At 39.9% G+C, this 24359-nt stretch overlaps 1 protein-coding gene across 6 annotated transcripts; it reads left to right on the top strand.

The window, feature by feature from the left end:
- Positions 1-23018, top strand: DAB2 (DAB adaptor protein 2). 6 transcript variants are annotated; one of them, XM_065739909.1, is made up of 16 exons: positions 1-186; positions 9900-9957; positions 11462-11634; positions 12670-12809; positions 13574-13672; positions 13795-13926; positions 15749-15835; positions 16044-16067; positions 16328-16375; positions 16546-16608; positions 17573-18208; positions 19039-19192; positions 19713-20228; positions 20750-20841; positions 21577-21641; positions 22393-23018. In XM_065739909.1, the coding sequence occupies exons 3-15, from the start codon at positions 11538-11540 to the stop codon at positions 21634-21636; spliced, it is 2148 nt and encodes a 715-aa protein (XP_065595981.1). In that variant the 5' UTR covers positions 1-186; positions 9900-9957; positions 11462-11537; the 3' UTR covers positions 21637-21641; positions 22393-23018. The 6 variants fall into 6 exon arrangements, with proteins under 6 accessions (XP_065595981.1, XP_065595980.1, XP_065595985.1 ...); XM_065739911.1 differs by lacking the exon at positions 1-186 and adding an exon at positions 8361-8484; XM_065739910.1 differs by lacking the exon at positions 1-186 and adding an exon at positions 9303-9432.
- The last annotated feature ends 1341 nt before the right edge of the window (positions 23019-24359 follow it).

Below are 24359 nucleotides of genomic sequence, written 5' to 3' on the forward strand. Positions count from 1 at the left end.
ATCATAGCACATTCCTGGGTAGTCCTCAGCTGCCAGCATCTGATTAAAACCATATCTCTCGCTGTGAGTGGCTAACTAATCCGAAGGCGAGAGTGCCACTGAATATTTAACCGGGCCCTCGCTCCCCGTCAGGCTGCCAGCTGCTGTTCTCCTCGGATCATGCACGGAGCGGCACGGATCTAGCGTGTAAGCAGCTTTGCGAGCGGGGACTCGGCTCCCGCGAGTCCTCGGGAGGGGCTATAACCGAGGAGGGAGGCAGGGTGATTTATTAGGTTTTTTGTTTGTTTTTCTTTACCCCCCCACCCCCCTCTTTTCTTTTGCCTCTTCGGGAACGTGGCAGCTTATAGCGCGGCTGCGGGGGCCGGCAGCCTCCTGCCGCGGGGTGGCAAAGCTTGGGAGGGGTTGGTGCGGTGCGGGTGCTCCCAGCGGGGCCGTCCGCATCTGCCGGCGGCGTCGGGCCGCTCTCCGGCCGCAGAAGGGGAGACAGGAGGAGCGGGGTGGGGGGGGTTAGGCCCGCGGGGCTGCGGGACGCGCTGCTGTCCGAGTGCCGTGGGCTGGAAGCTGCCCGCATCCTGCCCTGGACTGCAGCAGTGCCGGCTCCCTGAGGAAGCCGGAGCTGAAAGCAAAATAAACATGCGTTTTCATTTCTGTTTGTCGGGGGAGGAAGGGTTGAAGACACGAAGGTTGTGTGAAACTTTGTGTTTATATGCGTACGAAACCGAGGTGAAAGAATCTTCTAGCAGCAGAGAAAATGGTTAGGATGTAGTGAAGTGGGGGGAGGCTTACTGTCCTGATTTTAGATGGAGCATCCTTGCTGAGCACCCCTATCTCCTGGTGGATTTCATGCCAATGCTTCCATTTGTGATAAATGAATAAGGATTTATAAGGATTTCTAGGACTAACTGGAGTGAGAACACTCTCTTGTCAGGAAAACTAACTTCTCAGCTGGTGAAGCTTTTAAGCCCTAGTGATCATCACACGATGACGCTTTGAGTGCTGTTCCACGGTAGTGCCTGTGATCCAGCGGTAAGATCAATTCAGCTGGACTTCTGCGTAGCAGAGCTTTAACCTCTCAGCTGAGTTGAGGATGGTTACTTGAGGGCTTACTAGAGAAGCATGTAAATCTATTGTTAAGGTAGGATTAACTTCTCTTTGTTTTGGTTTTTATTTGGGGCTGCGTGGGGGAGGTTGAGGGTAGAAAAGGGACTGGAGTAGAATCATCTTTGTTGCAATTAAGTTACTTTGCCTTAGAAGGTTACATTTTTGCCCAGAGTATTTTGTAGTTTCCTTAAAAATTCTATCCAAAATAGACTGGATTTGAGAGCACGTGGGCTTAAAAATTTGGGCATTGTATGCAGGAATGAGCACTGATAATGCTTAGGGATAGGAACTTCTTTGTAGATAGGCAACTCAGATTAAAGTAATTACAATGCTGTAATTCCCGTTGGTTGTGGAGATTTATAAGGCACTAATAAGTTGAAAAAAATGACCTGGTGTCTGATAGAAGCTGTTAATGAAGGCCTACTAACACTGTGTCTTGATAATAGAGGTGAGTGAGATGCTGGGTGACTAAGGAGGAGCAAATCGGAATCCAGATGAACACTAGTCAGCTGAGAAGAGAATTGTTTGAGGGAGTCAAGGACCATTCCTGTTTAAAGAATCACTGAAGTCACTTCCAACACAAATGGCCCTTGAGGCACAGTTAGGCTTCCAAATTGCCCTGAGTGAGTTGAGGATGTGGTCAAGCCTAAAGCAGAAGCTTCTGTTAATAGAAACTCACTGAAGTTTGCATTTGGAGGAGGAAAATTTTTGTGACTTCTAAGTGGATGTCAGGTGAACCATCAAAGCAGAAGGTTCACTAGCAAATATCATGACTGAGTGTATAGGAAGACTCAGATTAAAGCAGGTTGAATGCTAGACGTTCTGAGTCTTAGATGAGATGGTTCCACAGTGCAAAATCTAATAGAGCCTTCTGTGTTTCTTGCTGTAGACAGAAGACTGGAAGAATGACAAGCTCTGCTGTATAAGTTTGTGACTTGTGACATTCCTTCTCATCTATTGTGTTCTTACTTCAAACAAAGCTATTGGCTGAGCGTCAGCAGTTGTGCACTATCACTTGGAAAGATGGGCCAAATGCCAAAAATCTGGCATCACTTTCCCTTTGTGAAGGTAGAGATGGTTATCCATTCTAATATGTGCCTTCTGCTGTGTTTCTATCTACATCTGCAGACCAGAGCCTACTTTCTTAATGAGAGAACATGACTTGACAGTTTCTGCATAACTCAATTACTGGACACAGTGGCCCAGTAGATACTTCTGTTGCTTAACACCTTTTCTTCATGAGCAGATAGGAACAAAGCACTTTGAATGTGATAGCAGTATATGTAGAAGGTACCAGACGTGTTCTTAGGTTTGTGGGAAAACAGCTGTACTTAGTGTCAGAATGGGGGGAACAAACAGCTGGTATTTGGACAGGATGTTTAAAATACAAACTACTACTTGTGATGTTAAGTAAATAGAAGTGCATAATATGCTGTAGTTACTGAATATTGTTGCCAGACCCCACTGATCTTTCTCCTGTTGATGCTCTTCTCTCTCTATGAACTTTACACTAATACACTTGTGTGACCTACTAGGTTGACCCAGTTCTTTGGAGCGCTCATGCACTTCATACAGCAAGTCTAGCACAGAGCAAGCACTTCAGAAGTATGAATTTGTGAGGACAATGAAGGGGTGCATTCCATACTAGAATGAGACATCTTTGTCTGGAAATAGTACTGGTAAAACAAATCCTGCTTGCTGTCCACTTTCCATCAGAAGTGATGAGACTGCAGATTGTGAGTTACTTTCATGCTAGGATTTTGGAGGAAAAACTTAGCTCTTGCATGAAGATTAAGGGATTAGTAGTAGAATTGAGACTCTTCCCCTGCTGTGTAGGGTGGGGAGGGAAATGCTAAGAGGTTTTAAGCTTCTTCTGTGTAACACAACCAAGCATGAACCACTGCTCCCCTGCCTCAGCCTGAGCTCTGCAGAAGAAATTTGGAGTTGTTTGAGGTGTCAAAGCAGAGTCATTTCCAAAACAAACTGACTTTAGGAACCCAATTTTGAGGCTGTATCTGGGTACAAGGGTCTCAGGGTTATAAAGAAGCTGGATAAAGTATAGTGGTAGGCCTAGTGAGTAAACAAGATGTACCAGTTCAAACAGGATTAAGCTGTTTATAAAGCTGGGCAGCTGAGTACTGAATAAAGCATCGTCTCCTGTCTAACTCTGGCCTGGGTTGATGAGGGCATAGATCATTCCAGTTTCACATTTACTGAAAGGACGTGCCTTGCATGTGCTGTGAAGTGCTTCTGCTGAAATGCCCTGCAGACCTTCACTCCCGACTGTATCCATGTGTGTTTTTCTTAAAAGCTTCTAGTTTCATAACTGGTGCATGTCACCTTAAATCTCAAAGCTCAAACTTTGGGGCCAGTTAAGGGCAAACTATGGGCTTTGGAGCTGAATTTCCTGCTGTTTTGTCAGTTCCTATTACATTCTTAGGCAATAAGATGAGAAGGAAAATACCTTATGAGAATTATATCTTAAATAGAACAACTAGGTTAGGTAGCCAGGTTAACATATCTTTAACCTGAGAAGGTTTCACAACCATATACTAGAGGAATCACACTCTTTAGTATGGAATGCTTAATTCTGATGCATCACATAACCACAAGTCTCCTCGTGTAAGGAGTCTGTGATATAACTTTCCTATGGCTAAAATACTTGGGAGTTACTACAACCCAGGAAGGGACAGGACAAGTGGGGAACATACAGGTTGAAGTATTAACATTACATCCTTTGTCCATCCTGCTGATTAACTTCTGCACTTCCACTGAACAGGGTAATTGGTGCTTTAAACTAGGGCACAAATGCTGCTATGAGTAAAAACAAATTTTCTAGAAGCTTGAATAATAGATCTACCTGTAAACAGCTGCTAGCCTGGCTAGTAGGAGATAAACTCTAGACCAGAATGAGAGCCTTGCCCCTGTACTCTTCTGGTGGGTGGGGGACATGTCTGGAATCTGATACAAAGACCCTGTTAGGGTTGGAAAGCTAAATGGGATCCGATCAGGATTACTTGAGTTTGGCTGTAGGAATAATGTTGTAAAGTTCCCTGAGGAGGGAATGAGACTGCTGCAGGAGAACTGGTCTTCATAAAGTGTAAGCAGGCTCATCAGTCTTCCAGTGACAGATCAAGAACATAATCTGTCTGTTACAGGAATCTTGTGACCAATGATTACTGCACTGAACTATGTAACTAAAGGCTGGCAGTAGCTGGTGGCTAGATGGAAGCCTCATATATATATATATATATATATATATATATATATATATATATATATATGTGTGTGTGTGTGTATATATATATGTATATATATATGTATATATATATATATTTTTTTTTTTTTTAAGGACAGGTTTCTGTTTGGTCATGGATAATCAGCTGTGTGATCACCTTCTGGATAAGCGGACCACAGTACTTATTCTGTGGTGATGACAATAATGGTGTTAAGCTTGGTAAGCTCAAGAGCAGTACAGGAAAGTTCTGTTTCTCATGGAGATACATTTGTGAACAGGTAGAGAACACTTCAGTTCAGTGTAGGCTATGTAGAACATATGCAATCTCTCTCAGTACAGCTTGCACACACCCAAACTGCAAAGAGGGATAACTCTGCCAGGACTGGACAGTTAACAGCATGCAGCTAAAATAACCTATGATAACAACTTCAATATGTGTCAAGTTCCTGCTGTGAGGAGGGGGGTGAAAAGCACAGTCATTGGCAAGTCTTTTGCTATACAAACTAGAAGGAAGATCAGAAACAGCCCTCCTAGACATGAGAGAGTTTGAAGCAGTTAAGTGAGGTATTTGAGTTCTTTACTTCAAGAAAAGTTCTTTAATTCTTTACTTCACTGGTATCTGAGTAAACTCTAGATGAGTTAATTAAGCAACCTGGAAGCAAAGCAGTTGTTAATATACACAGTGAGCCCCACCAAACAGTACTGACAGAAGACTGAGTGGTAGATACTGCAGGTTGATGGTCTGAGTTTCCTCACCCTGTGAATGGGTTGCTGATGTTCTCCTGAAGCATCATCTTGGACAGGTGAACTCAGATTCAGAAGCCAATGTCTTTAGGGGCTTCAGCACTGGGAATCAGATATGTAGGAGTGAGTGGGCTCTAAGTTGGAAAGGATGTTGTCTTTCTGGAAGACTGGTATGAAGAAATTTCATTGGAAGACTTTGTGGGAACTACAGGTGTAAGCAAGTAACCTTCTGTAAGTACATATTTCTAGAATAAGCCTATGTTACCAGCTAAATAGGTGTCTTACAAAAACAACATATTGGGTTATCTATCAGCTTCTTTCTAAGGGAAGAATTTAGACTTAAGAAGCTGGTACTGTTTGTACTAAAACTGAAATGATTTCTTAGTCTATAAAATCAACTAGGAGTGTACTGAAGACAGATGTTGGAAAGGCTGCTACAAAGATTTGTTTTAAAATGCCTCTTTTTCTAGAATAAATTGTAAATTCAGTCTCTGGATGATACCTTAAGATACTTTAGTTTCTGGCTGAAGAACAGCTCTTGTCTATCAGGCTGATTATGGCAGTGCTAGTTCCCCTTGTTTTGAGGTAAGTCTTCAGCAAACCAGAAAGCAAGTACTGCCCTCTACTTTTAAGGAAAGTGAAATTTTCTTAATAAGCTATTGTTAGTTTATATAATGCCAAGTTTTCAACTGGGTATATCTTGTTTAAACTTACTGTGACTTCACTGAGACCTCTGTACTAATACTTGCAATAGCTATATTGATTCCCATGGTAAGTGGAGGAAAAAATCAAAATAGAACTACAGTGGTATCTGGGTTGAGCAGCTACTAGTCGTCTCATCAGCAATGCTGTGCTTACAACTACAGTACTAGGACTAAAAGGAACAGTCCACCTGTATTACTTGAATGCAGTGATGTGTTCAGTTCTAGCTTCAAACTTGATGTTCACTTGGCTGTTTCCAGTGACTGAAGTGTGCAGCAAACACTTCCAGGAATTTAGTTTGAATTTCTATATTCCTGCTAAAAAATAAGCAGTTCAGGGAAAGCTGATGCACTGATACAATGAGAACAGACTGTTCTGTACTTGTGATGAAATCACAGTTAGTAAATAGGCTGAAATGGTAAGACTCATGAGTGGTGATTTGTAGGCATGGTCCCACACCAGCTGTAGTATGTGCCAGCATCTGAAGCTGACACCACTTACTAGAGCAGCAGGATCTGTCTTTGCAGTGGATACTTGGGGGAGTCAGCATTGTGAAGGTATCTTATTATTGCAGTTGTCATCCTCTCCTCTTTCTCATTCTGAATTGATATGAACAAGGCAATTAGACCCTAGGACCTGCTCTACAGTATGCTTGTTCCTAAAAGATATCTCTGTTGACAGGGAAAGCCTTTGGCATAGAGCTGTCTTAGTTTGAAGAGTGTTGATACATCTTCTAGGTGAGACAACATAACAATACTGAGGGCCTATAACAAGTTGCAGAGAAGTGGGCGCAGCTCCCTGAGTGAGATCCCGTTAACCTGGAAATATTCACTCCAGCAGATCAAGTGTTGTTTAACTGAGGCAATGACACCATATAAATGATCTGTTACCTACAAAGAACAAGCTAACAGAAGGTAATTTTATTTTTTAATTTGGGAAGATGAGGACACTGGCTTTAGCCTTTCTATCAGGGAGTTGTAGGACAAACTATCTAATGGGGTCATAACTGATATAGACCTCATTGACTGTGGGAGTGACTGAGAGTGTCACTTGTCAGTCGGATTAGGCCAACATTGGTTTTGATTATCTCTTATGAGACTAACCACAGGGGCTTAGGTTAGACTTGCCAGTGTAAGAGCTTGTATGTAGCCAATTTTCTGGCACATTATGCTGTTCCTATGTCCCAGATGTGGTGTGAGTTGGAGAAGAGTTCCCAGGCTGTCTATGAACTCTTTCCTACCACTTATCTTCAAACAGGTACTTATTTGTATGAACAGTGAATACTGGACATAATCTTACATGTAGGTAAGGCTAATAATACCTTTCCACTATGTTAGCCACTTCCTACAGTAATTCCTAATAGACCAATGTGACTGTTCAGTAGAGGAGGCATGCTACTGGTTGTAGTGTTTTCCTCAGAGCAAGCAGCTGGAATTTTCCATCTAAGACATAAAATCTTGAGTCATGTTATACAAGGTTTATTCAGCTTATATACACTGTCAGATGTTTGCTTTACTAAAGAAACAAAACGTTTAAAATGGTATTTGGTTTTTTTTGAACAGAATCATATAAATATCTGAATATTATGTCTGGGTTTTTTTTAAATTTATGAATGCCTCGTACTTTTCAGGGCTATTTAGAGCACTGTCATTGCAACAGGAACTAAGAGAAATCAAGTACTCAGTTACACACTAAGATGTGAATGTCAGTGATACATGGCCTTACATAAGTGAACTGCTAAACTCGCAGAATCCTGCTAGTTAAGGTTGTCCACTATTGGTAAAAGTATCTGGCTTTAGAGCTTTGACTCTTGCTAGTCATTGGATTGCTGTTAGCCACTAGGCTGTCTACAAAACTGAGGTCTTGTAAATATGGTCACTGAAGTAGATAGCTTAATTACCATCCTTCTGAAAACAGCCTTTCTGTCAAGAACTTGAAGACCAGATATTTCTCAAGCAATGTTGTATAGATCCTGGGACAGCCTTCTAACCAGAAAAACTTGGCTGACTCTTCACAATGCCGTGGAGGGGGAAACATGCCTTGAGGAGGTATGTTTAGCACCTAAACTATGGCTGTGCTTCCGGTTACTACTTCCTTCCAACAACCTATATTGCACTTGGCAGTAAAAGCTACTCTTATCCTCTCCTGGCCTCTCAGATTTTAATTTGAGGTTAATATTTACATGCAATAACTCTTAAGTCTGAGTCATGTACTTGTAGTATCAAGGCACAAAGAAGGAACGCAGGCTGTGAGAAGGACAAAGTATTCAACTGCTCAGCAGATGTTCAGTTAATCTGCCTTTGCTCTGACTTTTGCAGTGCTCCTAACTTCAGCTCAGATGTGTTTCATTGATATTAAGGGAGTTATCTTTTCGTATTGGGAGGGGGAAAACAAAGAAACAAAATAGCAGGTAATTAAGCTGTGGTGATAACAATAGATTTATCTACATGGAAATTTCAAGATGTCACTTAACAATCTGCAAGCTGGGTACTGAGGGAATGATCTTGCTCTTCCTAACCCTAGTAGAACTGGGGGTATGACTGTCGTTGCATGAAAGCACTTGCATTTACAATTCTCTCACAAAGCTGGTTGGCTTTCTTTATGTAGGTACTCAGAACTGAAGCATAGTAGACTTCTGTTTTAGAAGCCTCCAAGCAAGAACAGAAAAATTTTAACTTTAGCTCCCTGCATATCTACAAGTGGGTATAAACAGTATGCAGACCTCACCAGAACTTTGCACTATACTAAGGCAAATTTAAGTGTGAAAAAGATCTTGCAGTTGAATACAGCTTTAACTTTGGTCTAAAGTACAGAACCAAAATTTAGTGGTGGTTGTGACCCTAGTACCAAAAACAAACTAGATTACTGATAGTTCAACCTATTTACTGTTGTTCCTTTTCAGTGAGTTTTCTGAAATAAAGCCTGAGGGGACTTAGTACTAATTCTATAACTTAGATGTCAAGCAGTTATTTAAAATGTGAACTTGTATGAAGACTGCATTTGTCTGTCCTTGCATTCTTAATTTAATGGCTAATTTCCTTGCTCCAGAGGTAGTATTTAACAAAGACAATTGTCTGAATGTTTGAGAAATAATGTCATGTACTGTAATATCTCATCAGCTGAGATGAGCTGTGTCAGACCTCAGTTGTGTGAGATTTTTGACTGTGAACTGGCCAGAAAGGTCTCACACATCTTCTCCAACTGAACTGTTAACACAGAGTGGCTGAGCAAATCCTACTGTTCTTCCAGTGGAAGATCTCATACTTGTGTGTATTCCTGCCCATTTTCTTCTATCTCAGGGCCTTGTGCTGTATGTCTCTGTGCAGCTAAGTGGCCTTGTTTCTGTAGGCTGGAGACAGATACCTCATAACATATGCATAACTAGAGCATAAAGATACAAATGCCTTCATGGAGTTATATCATTTTAGCGAGGTCCTGTTTGTGCATATTTGTTCCTTCCTAGGAAATCCATTTGTTATTCCCTCTTAATCGTATTTCAGTCTCATATTTTAGCTTTATAGATCCTGGACTAATCTGGTCAAGCAGGATTGCTGACAAGAAGGACTTGGTACATTGAGGTTGCTGTTTCTTATATCTAGTACAGTGGTGGGCAGAAAGTCCTAAAGCTGTGACCCATCTCCTCCACAGTATGTCTTAACTGTTCCTCTCCAGGCTGTTTCCTTCTGTTCTCTGAATTGTAATCTATGATATGGGTGGGGGTGAGTGGTTGAATAATGACATGATCTTAATCATCCTTTCCTCCTGCCTTTCTAAAGTACTTGGTAAACCTAAGGAAAGGCCCATTACCAAATGCTTCTTAAACTGTAGTATAAAAACCATCTCCAGCTGATGGCAGTAGATGCTGGACTAGACTTAAAGTGGGATTCAGTTGGCTATATTTCACTTGGTTAATGTGAATGGCTTCTTTTTGGTTTGGGTTTTTTGGTTGTTTTCTAATTGGCACACCCCCTTTCAGTACTTCTGCAAACATCATGCAAAATCTGTTTTACTGCTATGTTTCCCCTTTGTCAGAATGGGCACACAATAGTACCATTGCTTTCCTAAATCATGACTTGAAATTTTGACTCTTCCTATATCTTCTATTCCTACTCAGAAACACTTGAAATTTTCACACCACCACCTGACTCAAAGATTAACCTAGCTGTGACCAAGTAAGTTCCTTACAGAAGAGAACAGATAGAGCTGCCAGATATTTTTCTCAAATTAGCAGCATTATCATAGCTGATTTGCATTTATCCTTGCTCAGTATCTCAGAAACCACCAGATAAGCAGATAAACTTAGTTTTGCATGTGTTAGCAGCTAGTTCACTAGTGGTGTCCCTCCCATCTAAATGTAAATGAAGGCCTTCAGGGTGACTTTTCTTTCTACTAAAGAGCTCCATGTTCTTCCTAGGTTAAGAATCAGTTAAGCATTGACATCCATGGCTCTGCTAGTTGTGAGCTGGATGAGTCAGTTCATAGTTATTGACTTAACAAACTGAGGGAAGAGGAGAAAGGTAAGAGTGAAAACAAAATCCTTAAAGTAACTTCTATGTAATGGGTAAAGCATTAGCTAAAAGAAGGCTAGTGGTGAATAGGCAATTGAGAATTACAGGCTTTTAAAGCAGAGGGTATGCAAAGCTTCCAGCAGTTGTCTGGGGTGACAGTACATCTCAAATGGAGTGCTGAATAAAAGGTGGCTCGGTCTGTGGCTACCTCAGTAGAAACAGAGGAAATTAGCAGTGGAAGGTGGGCCAGCTGTTTAAGTATCTAGATACTGTTTTGACTTCCCTTGTCATTGCAAAATTCAACAGACTATCTGAAGTCATTACTATACCTCAGGGCAATTTTTGTAGCATGTATGAATGTCCATACCTTTCTGGCTGATACAGATAATCTTCAGATCTTCAGAAATATAACATGTGTGCCTTTATTTGGTGCTACTCAGTATTTCAGCTGTTTGGGAACAAAAACAAGGTTGGTAATGCATATTTTGCTGGGGTTGTTCTTTTTTTTTGTTTGTCTTACAAGTTTCCTTTCTGAGGCTAGAAAGGTGTCATGGTATGGAGTTGAAACTATGGACTAGCATGGCTTAAGTTTTTGTGGGGAAGGGGAAGTAAAACAGGTTTCTTGATTACTCTTTATGCAAGGGTGTGGTGGTTTTCTGGCTTTGTCTTCTTTCTGAAACAGTCTTGCAGCCTAAGGAATTTATTGGCTTTCATTTCTTGAGTGTTGTAATCTCAGACATTTCCTATTATAGGAACATGAATAAGATATAGTGGCTTTTTTTACTGTTCTGTTGATATCTTAATGAGTGTTAAAAACAGTCCTAGCAAATATTTCTTGCGTTCTCCCCTACTCTACTACAGAGATGATGGTTGCAGTGAAGAATACAATAAATATCTAAGATTCTATAAATAGCTTTAAAAGTTAAGATGCTACAGGCTGGCATATTAAAACAGGCTGTTGCAAGTACAGCCTGCAGATGTATATCAGTATGATACATTGATTGGGTATTATTGGGGGTAAGGTGTCATCACTGAGTTACCATAACTTCATCCTCTCTGCAGCCTGAGATGAGAAGGTGAGATGAAAGTTCTGGTCTGCAAAAGCCTTTCAGTATTAAGCAGAAGAAAACTGGACTAACAGGTCTAATGGGAATATTTCTTTTTTAAGGTTAAATATTATGCCTGCCTACTGATTGCTACTTGGATTTCAAACTACAGCAAGTGTAGCTGACAGCCACCTCATCATGTCTACTGAAGCTGAAACTGCTCCTACAATCAACAGCCAGCCAGAGCACCAGGCTCCACCAAAAGCACAACCTTCAAAGAAAGAAAAAAAGAAAGGTAAGAAACATCTACCTAGTGAACACGTCTACTTAGTCTCCTTAATTTTTTGCATTTTCCTAAAGCTGTGATTACTTTCTCTTTCACTGCAGAAATAACTCTGATGTTACAAGTTGACTGGAAGAGTGAGTAAATAAGCTAGTAAAATAACTCTCTATTCAGAAGTTAGAAAGTGTTTGCTGATCCTGACAAGTAGAACTGAAAGCTTTAGAAAACAAGTCTTTGGAAGCTTGGTGAATGAAAGCATTCTGAGGTTAAATGATGAAGGACCATCCAGGAATGTGAACTTTTTTTTTCCTCCAAAGATGGAATGACATGCTAGGTATAGATTCAGATTCTACCCCAAATAATCTAAAAAACACTATTCATGAGAATAATTACCAAACAACAGATCTGTTTTTAGAAATATTTGGTTATGCAAATATATATCATGCAGAGATACAAACTAAAAATATGTACACTGAGTGTGTGGAGCATACGGAAGAAAATGACGTTCTGAAAAAATAATAGGATCAGCAGGAATAGCAAATATTTGTAGTATATCAAGAAGTTACAAGGATAGTACTAGTACCTCTTATAAAGATGAAGGTGCTGATACAGAATTTTAGCATGGGTACTAATGGCAGATTCTTAGAGACCTAGAAATGTTCTGATTAGACCACAACTGGAACCTGGCATCTGAACAGCCAGTATAGCCATAGGAAGTACTGTTTTTGCTCAGAGGTGGTGTTTAGCTCTCATTTCTAGTTGGCTGTTACCTACAAATAAGTATGTTGGGATTGTTCTGAAATTCCCAGACATTAAGCATTAGACCCAACTCTCTGAATAGAATCTTATGGATTTTGTAAGAGCAGCATGACCTTACAGGATTGATTACATTGCATGCATACAGCACTGGAGGGACTTACGTTGTTAGTCTATTATAACCAACTGACAGTTTCTTAAAAGAAAAATTGCACCATATTAGAACACACTTATTATAATGCTTCTAAAGCCATGTAAATATTTCTCTAAAACAAACCTTTCTGCCTCTAGGGCCAGAAAAGACAGATGAATCTCTGTTGACCAGATTCAAAGGTGATGGTATAAGATACAAAGCTAAATTGATTGGCATCGACGATGTGCCAGAAGCAAGAGGAGACAAAATGAGTCAGGATTCAATGATGAAGTTGAAGGTAGGATTTTTCTTTTGGCATTTAAGTAGTATGTTTTCCTTGGTCTTCAGAATGTGCATCAAATAACTTCGTCACAATTTCATATATTGCTTAATGGGAACATCTAGCATGATGCTATTATTAACTGCTTAATGGAAGATGCATTTGTAGCTGTAACTTCATGCTTGAAGGATGATAGCCTTAAAAGTAATAGGTAGTTTCTCTGTCTTGGGAACATTCAATTGATGGATCTGTTGTTACCAGTCACGCTAGATTCCAAAGTGTTAAGTTGATCACAAACAGTTAACATAGGTTTTGGATGGGGAAGGGGGGGATTTTTCTTCTTTAGGGTAAGACTTCAAAGCCCAAGTTGCTATTCTGTAGCAATGGTAACACCAAGATATACAGATAAACCAAATGCTATATGAGAATCTGTGGCAATGAAGATAACCTGCTGGAGAGCTGAACCCTCACATTAGCTTCTGTCAGGCCAATAAATCTGAAGTGGCCTGGTAAGAATGCTGTTACTGGAGTAGTTCCTTGAACCAAGATAGAAAGTTTTAAAGCTCCTAAAAATTTAAGAATGAAATACAATCTAGTTCTGAAATGATTGACTAGGCTTCAAGTGTGGTGTTGCTAGAGAAATGTGGTTTTAAATGTAACACTGCTTAGGAGTAACTAGACTAGTGTTAATGCAGTCAAAACTATGGGCTCGTGAGAGGTACTAAAGAAGCAAGCTAAAGCTCAGTCAAGTGGAAGTCTCATCATATGATACTTATCTTCAGGGAATGGCAGTGGCAGCTCGTTCCCAGGGTCAACACAAGCAGAGGATCTGGGTGAACATCTCCCTCTCTGGTATCAAGATCATAGATGAGAAAACTGGGGTAAGAAATGACTCATTCTCTTAATTTGACTCTTAAATCAAGTGATGAGTTAGAGTTCAATGAATCTAAACTAAATTCCTTAATGGTATCTTGCAAATGGAACTTCATTTTTCTAATTCTAGGTCATAGAGCATGAGCATCCGGTAACCAAAATCTCTTTCATTGCTCGAGATGTAACAGATAATCGTGCCTTTGGCTATATTTGTGGAGGAGAAGGCCAGCACCAATTTTTTGCCATAAAAACAGCACAGCAGGTATTGATTATAAGCCCTTTTCCACATTCTACAAGTAATGTATTGTCTAAACACTTAGTGGAACATCTGGTAAGGATTTCTTATTGATTGTTCTGTGAGGTGTGGAGAAACATTACCACTGATGGATTGGTACACCTCCTGAAGAAGAATGGTAGGGAACAACTATCATAAGTGGCTTTGGTTTTATTCAGTTCTGTCATCCAGAATAAGTGTTTAAGTAGCTTTGTTTATGATTATTGTTGCTTAACATTTCATTCACCATGGAGTCCATTAGTGAGATTAACAGAGCCATTACTATGAGCTTTCCCAACTGCAACAGTGTTTCTGGGACAAATGAATGGCCTAATTGGTCATCCTAGAGTTGCTTCTACTGATGAGTTCTAATCTTTCTGTAACGGGCTTCCACCTTGCAGAAATTCAATGCACAGAGTATGTCTCTGTGAAGAGAAACTGTGATTAAACAGAACTAGATACAAGCTACTTAGAAAGCTGAACAATATTCAGTATTATGTCTAAAACACCTGGACTTGTGCTAGATATTTATCATGATAAATGCTAGATGATGCCTATAATAGTCACCATAATGACTTGAATAGCCTAGACTTCAAAGCTAGATACTTCCTTGTACACATTCCTTTCTACCTTACTGTAAGACCTCTTATCAGCTTCAGATCCACTGCAGGTGAGAGTGAGGAGCTCTTTGTTGGAACTTTAGTAACATCTGTTACACCACTAAGCCTGTTTTATTTCAGACTCTTGTGTGGTACTGGTTTACTGGAATTGCAGATTAAGCACAAAAGCTGTATGATTGAGCGGAGTCTTCTCTGAGCTTTACACCATGGGATGCTGCTTGCCAGTCTATAAGCTTAGCCAAGCCATAGACAGCTCTTCATTTAGCTGCTAGTTGCTTTTAAATCCAAATATTTTTGAGCAGGAAGCAGAAATTCTACAGTTCTAGACTACTCCTGTAGCTGTACTCCTTGTCCAAATGACAACAGGAAATAGTTCTTCCTGCAGTTGCATGTCTAAAACACTTGATTAGGGGAGGAGTGTGCTCATGTGTGAACAGAGAGAGACCAGTTCAACAGATTTTCTGCTCAAGCCAGGGGTGGTGTCTGAGCAGGAGGACCTGTCCTGCTTTACACTTAATCAGCTGCAATCTGCCTCAGGCAAAAGTTTCTGATCAATATAACTTAACCTGCTACCACTTCAACATCTATTCTTGTTAATGCTCTGTTTGGAGATACCCATTCTTGTTCATGGAATGCAGTACTTTTTTAATTCATACTAAACTTTTATCCAGATGCAGATGCCACCTCTAAGTGTTATTTGGTGTCTGTTTTGCACATGCTTGGTTGATCCCGCTAAAATAAATATAATATTAAAGAAGCTTTCTTCAGGTTCACTGTTGTAGTTGGTAGAAAGCAGAGGGAATATTCATTATCTTCTCATGAAGATACCAGAACTTAACACCATGTTCATTTCTGAGCAAGTGTTACAGGACTTGCCATGGAATTGTGATGTATTTTTTTATTTTATTTTTTTAGAGGGGGGAAAAAAAAGGTAGATTTGACATAGACATGGTCATTTTTCCCAGTCCCCTGTGAAGCCCAGGGAGTTAACCATTCTGGTCTGATGGTATGCCATCACCCCAGCTCTCTGTGTAAGAGCTCATGAAGAGACCAGGCAGTCTTTGAAGTTTTGCTTTTCCTGGTATCTCAGCTGTACTATTGCATCACTTAAGAAAGTTTGACTTGCTGTTTCCTGGACTTTTACTGAAGCTAAAAACAGAGTAATTTGTAGTCTAAATATGTTCTTTCAGGCTGAGCCTCTAGTTGTTGATCTTAAGGACCTCTTCCAACTAATATATAATATGAAGAAGAAGGAAGAAGAAGAAGACAAAAAAAAGGCAAGTAAAATAACAGAAGCCACAGCAGCCTGCATAAAGTTTTTTTTTCAGCTTTGGCTGGGCTTGTAGATCCCTGTGAGACTTGATGCTATTGGCTGGCAACTGTACCAGCAGTTTCATTTCCTAGAGTTAGGAGGTAAGCTAACTAAAGCCTCTTTTGGATATTCTACCTGATATGTAGATACTAAAAGCTTTTTTTCTTCTTTAGAGTGAAGAAGCAAATAAGACTCAGGTAAGTCACACTAACTCATCCTCACTTGATCAGATATTCTGCTGTGATAAAACTAGTTCTGTTTTTCTTTATGCTGCTAGCATTAGGGAGGAATCATGAGATGCCCAGTTACAGTGGAAAGGGAGACCAATGTGTCTACAGAACTAATAGTAGTGATCACCCATACCTTTTATATCATTTGTTCATTCAAGAATCTAAGTTCATTGCTTAAGGCAAGTTTTGATGTTCTTATCACTGACAGTGTTGTTAATCTATTCCAGAATGGTAGCGAGACACTATCTGCTGCTCAAGCTGAGAAACTGAAACTGGTAGGTTAAATTTTTAGAGCTTTACCCTGATGTCATTAAAGTTCATAGTGGACTATCTCCATGTCCTACAGGAAATGCAGGTTTTATAGATGTTTGGTAGATGTGTAATACTTGGATTTTGCTTTTGCAACAACTCTGACACCATTTCTTTCAATACTTTTGGCTTCAAGGGAGTTGACCAGATGGACATATTTGGGGATATGTCAACACCTCCTGATGTGAGCAGTCCCACGGTAAGTAGATGCCAGCTTTACCTATCTCACTTCTATGTTTGAGAGCAAAATTTGTCTGAGTACTAAGATCTATTCTGTTCAAGTTTTACAGAAACTTCTTCCTCGTTCTAACAGTATGTTAGAAACACAGAGCTATGATAGTAGGAACATATTAGCCTGTTTAGTGTTCTTATCCAATGGTATTCACTGGAGGCTGTGTGACGGAGATACTTCTATGTTGTTAGCCATAGGCCATATAAGTGTTTACTATAGCAGCATATGCCTCTGCTGTAGGAGCAAGGTAGAAACTCAGTTAACAGCCTTTAAAGTTGAAGCTTACTTTATGGACAAGTAAATAAGTTCTGTGTGAACTTCTAGCATTAGATGTATGCTAGGCTCATAAAATAGGAAGAGCGTGTACTTACCTTGTCATGGCTCATTGTGACTCCAAAATTGTACTAGTTTTCTCTAGCACAAAAAGCATGCAACAGCCATGCAACAGTTGATGTTGCAATAGATGTCAACAGAGCTAGTGACTAGGTCACTGTCACCTGCTTGGTGGACAGTGTTAACCTTCTCCACCTGCAGATTGCTTTCTAATCTTATTCCAAAACTGAGACCATAACTTGGAATCACTCTAAGACAGTGGGTTTTCACAATTGTTAAAACAAAGGACTAGAACCCAGATGAGTCAAGCACACCTAGGTATAATTAGTGCTAATGACTAAAACTTCCCCTAAACTGAGTTCACTTAATCTAAGGGATCTTGAAACAGATGCTTTCAAGAATGAATTTCTGAAAATAGCTGAGATTTGATCACAGCTACCAGACATGTCTCAGTGTGACCTCAGTGTGACATTGAATACGTATTAGTATGATGTGTTGGATACCAGATACCTCCTTTTCTAGAAGTTTTCCTTAAGCTTGTGTACTTTGCAGTAGGTCATAAAGAAAACTAACTTTACTTTTCTTTCTGAATAAATAGGAAGCTAAAGAGATTCTCTTAGTGGATCTAAACTCAGAAATTGAGACCAAACAGACTTTTACAAAAGAGGATCTCTTCTTGAATGGCATCACACCTTCTCTTCCACAACCAAAGCCACGGCCACCCTTCTTGCCAGAGAGTTCTTTCTCTACCAATCTCAACTTCTTTCCCACACCTAATCCAGACCCTTTCAGTGATGATCCTTTTGCACAACCAGACCAATCTGCACCACCTTCATTTGATTCTCTAAAATCTGCTGATCAGAAGAAGGAAAATCTGAGTACCTTTGCATCGGTGGGTAATGGTGCTTCAAATGGTGATGTTGACTACTTTGGTAAACAGTTTGACCAGATATCTAATAGAGTTGGCAAACGAGAAGCACTAACAAGCCAGTGGCCATTTGACAGTAAGCCACCCACAGCAAGAACTCCAAATGGGGTACCAGAGAGAGAACAGAATGGCTTTCTTAAAGCCCCATCAAACCTCTTTGTGGAAGATCCTTCCAAAGGAATAAGTCTGCATAATGGAGTAAAGCTGGATTCTGAAAGCAATATCCAGCTCTTGTCACATGAATCTATAACAATTAGCCCACCACCACAAAGTAACAAGCCAGGAAGAGGAAGGAGGTCTGTCAAGGTGAACAATGTTCAAGTAATTAATGGTGATATGCATGCTCTTAGAGAAGCTGGGTGAAGGAAGCTTTTCGTTCTTTGTTTGTGTAACTGACTAAAGAGCTTCATGGCATAGTTCTTCCACCTGCCATGCTTACTCTAACCTCTCTGCAACCATGGTAAATCCTAACACTCATGAATGCTCCATAGTAGCTATGATTACTAAACATATATTCTTTTCCTTAATGCTGCCATACTTCTGTAAAGGTCTGGTAAGTATACTGCTATGAAATATTGATGCTAGGTACAAAGCCAGTAGCAGTTATGATATCTATGATATATACACATCAGCCTGTGGCTTCTTAACAATGAGGTACCAAAACTAGTTTACAGAAGTTGATGTGGCTTCACAGTGCCTGCCTACTGAGGGCAGTCTCAGTGACTTGCCTGGTCATACACAGGGTGGCTCTAGGTTAACTGTATTTCAAGTAACTGGTGCAGAACTTGATGACCTTGACATAACTTCAGGGGTCATTACAGTCTGGGCAAGAGTGGCAAGATATATGAGGAGAAGAAGAATTGCATTATGAATACAAGTAATTCGGTTACTCTGTTGGTCTTACTCTTTTGTTGCTGACCTGGAACTGCTATGTATATTATACACAATGCCAAGCTTATCAGTAGGCATAAACTGGTGAAGTTTGAATCACTTATACTGAGTACCTTTAGAATATGACAAAGCTTCCTGCTCTGCTGTGGCTAAAATAACAGCTTGTAGCTCCAGGCTAAGACTGCTTAATCATGCTAGTATATATTCAGCCATGCCATTTCACAATAACTTTTTTTTCTTTCTAGATTGCATCAAATGACTTGTTTAGCTCGGACTTTTTTGCACCAGCTACAGAGAGCCTTGGCTTAAACTCGTCAGTACAGACAGGACCAGTGCAAGCTAATCGACTGGATCTCTTCAAAACAAGTCCTACCACAGCCCCTCCATTGGCTGGCATAGGTTAGTTCACAACATATATCTTAGATTGGAATTAGAGCTTGAATATAAACCCAGTGTTGAGGTTCTAATTAACTTCTACTTAATGTGCAGTGCTTAATCCATAAGCTGTCATAAACTATTAAATTCTGTGAATTAGGGACCTAAACTCTGCATGCTCAACTGAAGTAGGGCTTTTTGCTTAAGCTTTTAACAGCTCCAGGTTTTTCCAGGTACACAGGATACTAATGTTTGTGCCTCAGCTTGAGAAGCTAGGGTACCACTGCTACAGGATCTTAGTTAACTATTTATACAGAAGTAACTATCAACCTCAATTCTGCTCTTTAAGGACTGTCTTGAAGTGAAGGAAAAAATACTAACCCCTTTATCAGTACCTCCCATCCCCCAGTGGCATTATGTTAAGGGTAATTCAACAGATATTTTACAAACAGGACATGAAGAATGCCTTTACAGTGTCAACAGTGGAATTGGTGCACTCATTCTTGCACTTAAATCAAGTGCTATGTAACTCTATTCCCCACAGGTGGCTTGCCATCACCATGGAGTACAGAGATACCTGCCTTCACCCAGACCACATCTGTCTTTCCTGGGTCTATGATGCCTAACCCGTCTCCAGGATTTACTCAACAACTTACCTTTGGCACTCAAGCAGTGCCAAGCTGGAGCCAGCCTGGATCTTTTGGTCCAACAACATCTCAGTCCTCTGGTCTCTGGGCACAGTCAGCACAAGTTCCATCTGGTCCATGGGTACAGACATCCAGTGCTGTAAATCCCTTCCAGAGTAGTGTGTTTGCACCTTCAACACTACCTGTTCAGACACAGTCTGTACTGGCCTCTGTATCAACAACAAGCCCACCTCAACCACCACCTAGAACTGCACCTCAGAAGGAGCTATCCAAGAAAGAGAGTGATGCTTTTATTGCTCTGGATCCACTTGGTGATAGAGAGATGAAGGATGTCAAGGAAATGTTTAAGGACTTCCAGCTGTCAAAGCCACCAGCAGTACCAGCAAGGAGAGGAGAGCAGCAAAGTCTTTCAGGTGCCTCCAGAGCTTTTAGCAATTACTTTATAAGTTAAATACCCAGTCCTCAAAATAGTACAGATGATGATGTAGAAGTTAGCATGCTGTCCACCAAAATGACTGGTAAAATATTTATTGTACTTGAATAGCTGTTCTGGTAACATGATGGTTGATCATGTCTGACAGCTACCATTATTCTGGTTGTTTTATTTATTTCAAAGCTCTTAAACAGAGGATTGAAGGACTGCTTCCCCCAAGAAACAGACAATTGTCAGTGGCCAAACACTGACTGACCTAGAGCCTAGACTAGGCTGAGGTAGACTAGATCTGTGCAGTGTTACAAGACCCAGCTAACTTATGTGTATTGAGGGACAGACAGAAGATAAACCTGAGGTCATGCAAAGCAATTTGGTTTTTATTTTTTTTGTTTACATCTAATTGGATGAGCTTTAAGGTCAGTATGCTGACTGCTGACAGGGCTTACTAAAAGTGCTTGTAAAAGCTGTTTAGTGATTTAGCAGTATGTCTCTTCTTCCTAGAACCACTGAAGCCTGTTCCCAGACAAAGTGCACTACCAATTGATGGCCTGTTTGAAAGCCAACCTAAACCAGACCTTTTCAATGCCTCCTCTGTAAGTAATAGATATTGTCTCTATGCCTATTACTGCACCCCCACCAACAGGAATATTTGTGTTGATGCTCTAGCTTTAGAGGCCATGGAAGAAACTTCTTGCATACTTGATCTAACAAGACACTTGTTGCAAGGAGGCTAACAAAGAGTTATTTCATGTGGCTTAAGTCCATAACTGGTGCCCTAAGCTATAAAGCATCTCTGCAAGTACTTTGTTTCTATGTGGTGGGAGCTTCTACAAAGGACCGTAAAGTAATGGAGGTGATGTTGAAGACTTCTGTAGCTAGACTTACTTCTCTGCAGAATACATAGGGCAGTGTTGACTATGCAGGTCTTTTGGTGAACAAATTGGAGGATCCCACATCCAGTATTCCTCTTGGGGAAGGAAGTGGCCTAACCACGTCACTCCATTTGGGACATGACACTTGGAGTCCCTGGTGGGAATACCTGGATCACCTCTGGAATGCTGACTTAAGACATCTAACATTTGGCTAAATGGATTTCATTGTGAATACTCCAGCTCAGCTCCAAATACATGTCCTTGCCTCAAACTAATGTATTAACAGAGCTTTAGATGTCTATTCGCTGTCCTTAAAGCAAGGCAGCTAGTACTTGTTTAGCAGGTGCTCTGCAGTGTTCTTTCCAGAAGGAGTATGGAATCAATCCAGGTGATGGAACCATGCAGAATAAAACCTGAAAAAATCTTTAATGACTGATTTATTACTTTTCTTGGCAGGAATCCCAGAAACAACCTTCTGGCCCATTTGGTGGTCCTTCTGGCAACCCTTTTGCATAGACCAGGTAATATTTACTCTATTGAGATGGAACTACTTCATGCTCTGAAATGTTTTCAAACAGCTTTGCCAACAGTTCTCCTGAATCAGCTATACTGGCTGAACTTTATTGCTCCTCTGAAGTACTGCTTGCTGTACTCTAGAAGCGTTCTTCTAAGGACCTCTGCTTAGAGCCTAAGTAGTGCTACATTTTTAGCAATAAAGACTCTGTTTCATCATGGACTTAGATCTCAAAGCCATAATAGATGTCTATTTCCTTTCCTTGAGGAAAGTTATTGAGTGTGCCAGGTCTGTGGGGCATGTTTTCATCGAAATGTTAGCAGAAAGCTAAATGCAGCTCTGAGGTTAAATTTCTGAGGTATTACTGAATTATAACCTGTGTGAATTAAAGTAATAACATGCTAAGAGCTGTTAGGATAAATTTTGCCATGAGAAACAAATTAAGAGCATGAATTATCATTGACAAAAGAGTATGTATGTACTGTTAGATGTGTGACAAAGGAATATATTTGCTAATTTAAATCATGGAACCATTAAGGCTAGGAAAAACCTCTAAGATCACGTAGTCCAAACGTCAGCTCATCACCCCACGCATATATGTGACACTCGGGGCATATCTCAGATCTTCTCATGATGTACTGTCTGTCTTCTAACAGAAGACTACTGTTGTTAATTGCTTTATCTTTGCTCTAAGTGTATGCAAGCTAGTTTAAACTTTGTAACTATGACTTAATACCCTAACATTAAACTCTTTTCAGTATACTAGGCATAACCAGAAAAGGACAAATGGAATAACTGGACCTATTTTCAACATCAGTTTTCTACTTATTTCATTCTTGTCTGCCATTCTTGCTGCCGTTCCATGATGTGTCATCTAAACATGTCCAGGAGGATTGAAATACAAACACTCAAGAACATGCTGTGAAGACGGTAATTCAGGGCAAAGTAAATGGAAACTTAGACTCAACCTGGAGACACAAATTCAAATTGGTGGATGTAAATTTTACCTTAGGCTTTGCAGTCATCTGTGAAAGAGCAACACTAAGTCATGTGTTTTATAAAATAAGGTCACCTCAATTTCTGTTTATTGTAGCACTTACTGTCCTGAATTATGGGAACTGAATGTACCTAGGGAAGAAATGCTGCCTTAACATAAGGGAATTGTATTAGTAGCTGGACTCCACACCTTAAACAACTAAGCCAGTTGTTGTATGCTTACACAATATTGGCCAGTTGTAAAGTTATGTGGATATTACATGCTTCTAATTGGTGAATCAACGTATGACTTGGTCTCTAAGCCACAAAGATTGCATGGAACTGGGGGGTGAAATACATTCAATACTTCTTCACTTAACCAATGGTAAAAGTAGCATTCTGCCATAGACACATAATAAAGGGACTAATTGTAGGGTCTTCAACAGAGCTGCTGAGGTCCTGAGTAATAGGGGTCTACCGTAGGGTCAAATAAGCTGAAACACTTCTTGAAGGACATTGAGGTATTCATGGACACTTAACTGTTGTTTTGGTGCTATTATAGCTATTTCAGGGAGGGAAATCTAAGAAAGATTACCTTTCTTTATCAAAGTGGTTTGACAGACAAATGGAACAAGCAGATAGGTCAGACATGGTGTATGACATTTTTCCAATGTGTTAGAAAGCAAAGAGACAATCGTTCCTTCACTCTGTGCCTTGCTTCCTTGTGAACAGATGTACCATCTCTGCACCATTAATGTGAGGCATAATCTCTTAAACAGTGCCTTTTCTAAAAAAAAAAAAACCTATTTACTAACAGACCTTTAAATCAGAAATCAGTCAGATGTTACAACTAGTTGTAACTCTTTGTCAATGGGGATAGCTGATATCTGAGTGGTTGTTTTTTAGTTTTGTTTTTTTTTCTGTTAATACTAAGTATAAACTTGAAATAGTATTGTTAAATCAAATGCCTAAGCAGTTGCTGAACTGGAGATCTAAGAATTTCAACTTGAAGTCAGCCTTAGTATTCAATTCAGCAGGTCATGCAATTATATAAACCTTTCTTGCACTTTCTGTAATGCAAAAAAAAAAAGCTATGAATTTAAATATTTGTCTCAAACTGGAAATGTAGAAACTTCTGGATATTAGACCTCTATATAAAACTGTAGTATCTCAAGTGATGTTACCTAATGACATTAAAAACAAGCAACTCTCATAGCAAACAAACATCTGTGTGGCTGTTCATTTTGTCCTTATAACTCAATCTTGTGTGTCTAATTGACTCTATGATTTTTTCTTTTTTGGTGCTGGCTAAGAATTTTGTCTCACAGGTTCCTTACATAGCTGTTTGACAGTGTACTCTGAAGTCTTTCTGTCTAAGGTCTGTTTAACACAAGTTGCTCCTCAAAGTTCTCAACTGATGTAGACATATTTAGACTGACTTTGTGTTTGCTTCTACTAATGTGTATAGCCAACAAGAATAAATGAGAAATTTTATGTCTTAGGTAGCTGTCAGCCATAGTTTTTGCTGACTAGTTTAGAGTAAGTTCTTGCTTACTTAAACCAATTGTTACTGGCAATGATGACTATTATCTTGAAAAATTCTTATTTGGAAGGCAGTTCATTTCCAGCTTGATGTATAGACCTTCAAAGAATCTCTTTTGGCTGCAAGGCAACATATAATTTTAGTATTTGGAGATACTGTCTAAGAAGGACTACACTTTTAAATACACTATACATCTGAAATAAGCTC

This window comes from Cyrtonyx montezumae, unplaced genomic scaffold (assembly GCF_038088225.1).
Source record: "Cyrtonyx montezumae isolate F1298 unplaced genomic scaffold, pur_monq_1.0 scaffold_25, whole genome shotgun sequence".
NCBI lineage: Eukaryota > Metazoa > Chordata > Aves > Galliformes > Odontophoridae > Cyrtonyx > Cyrtonyx montezumae.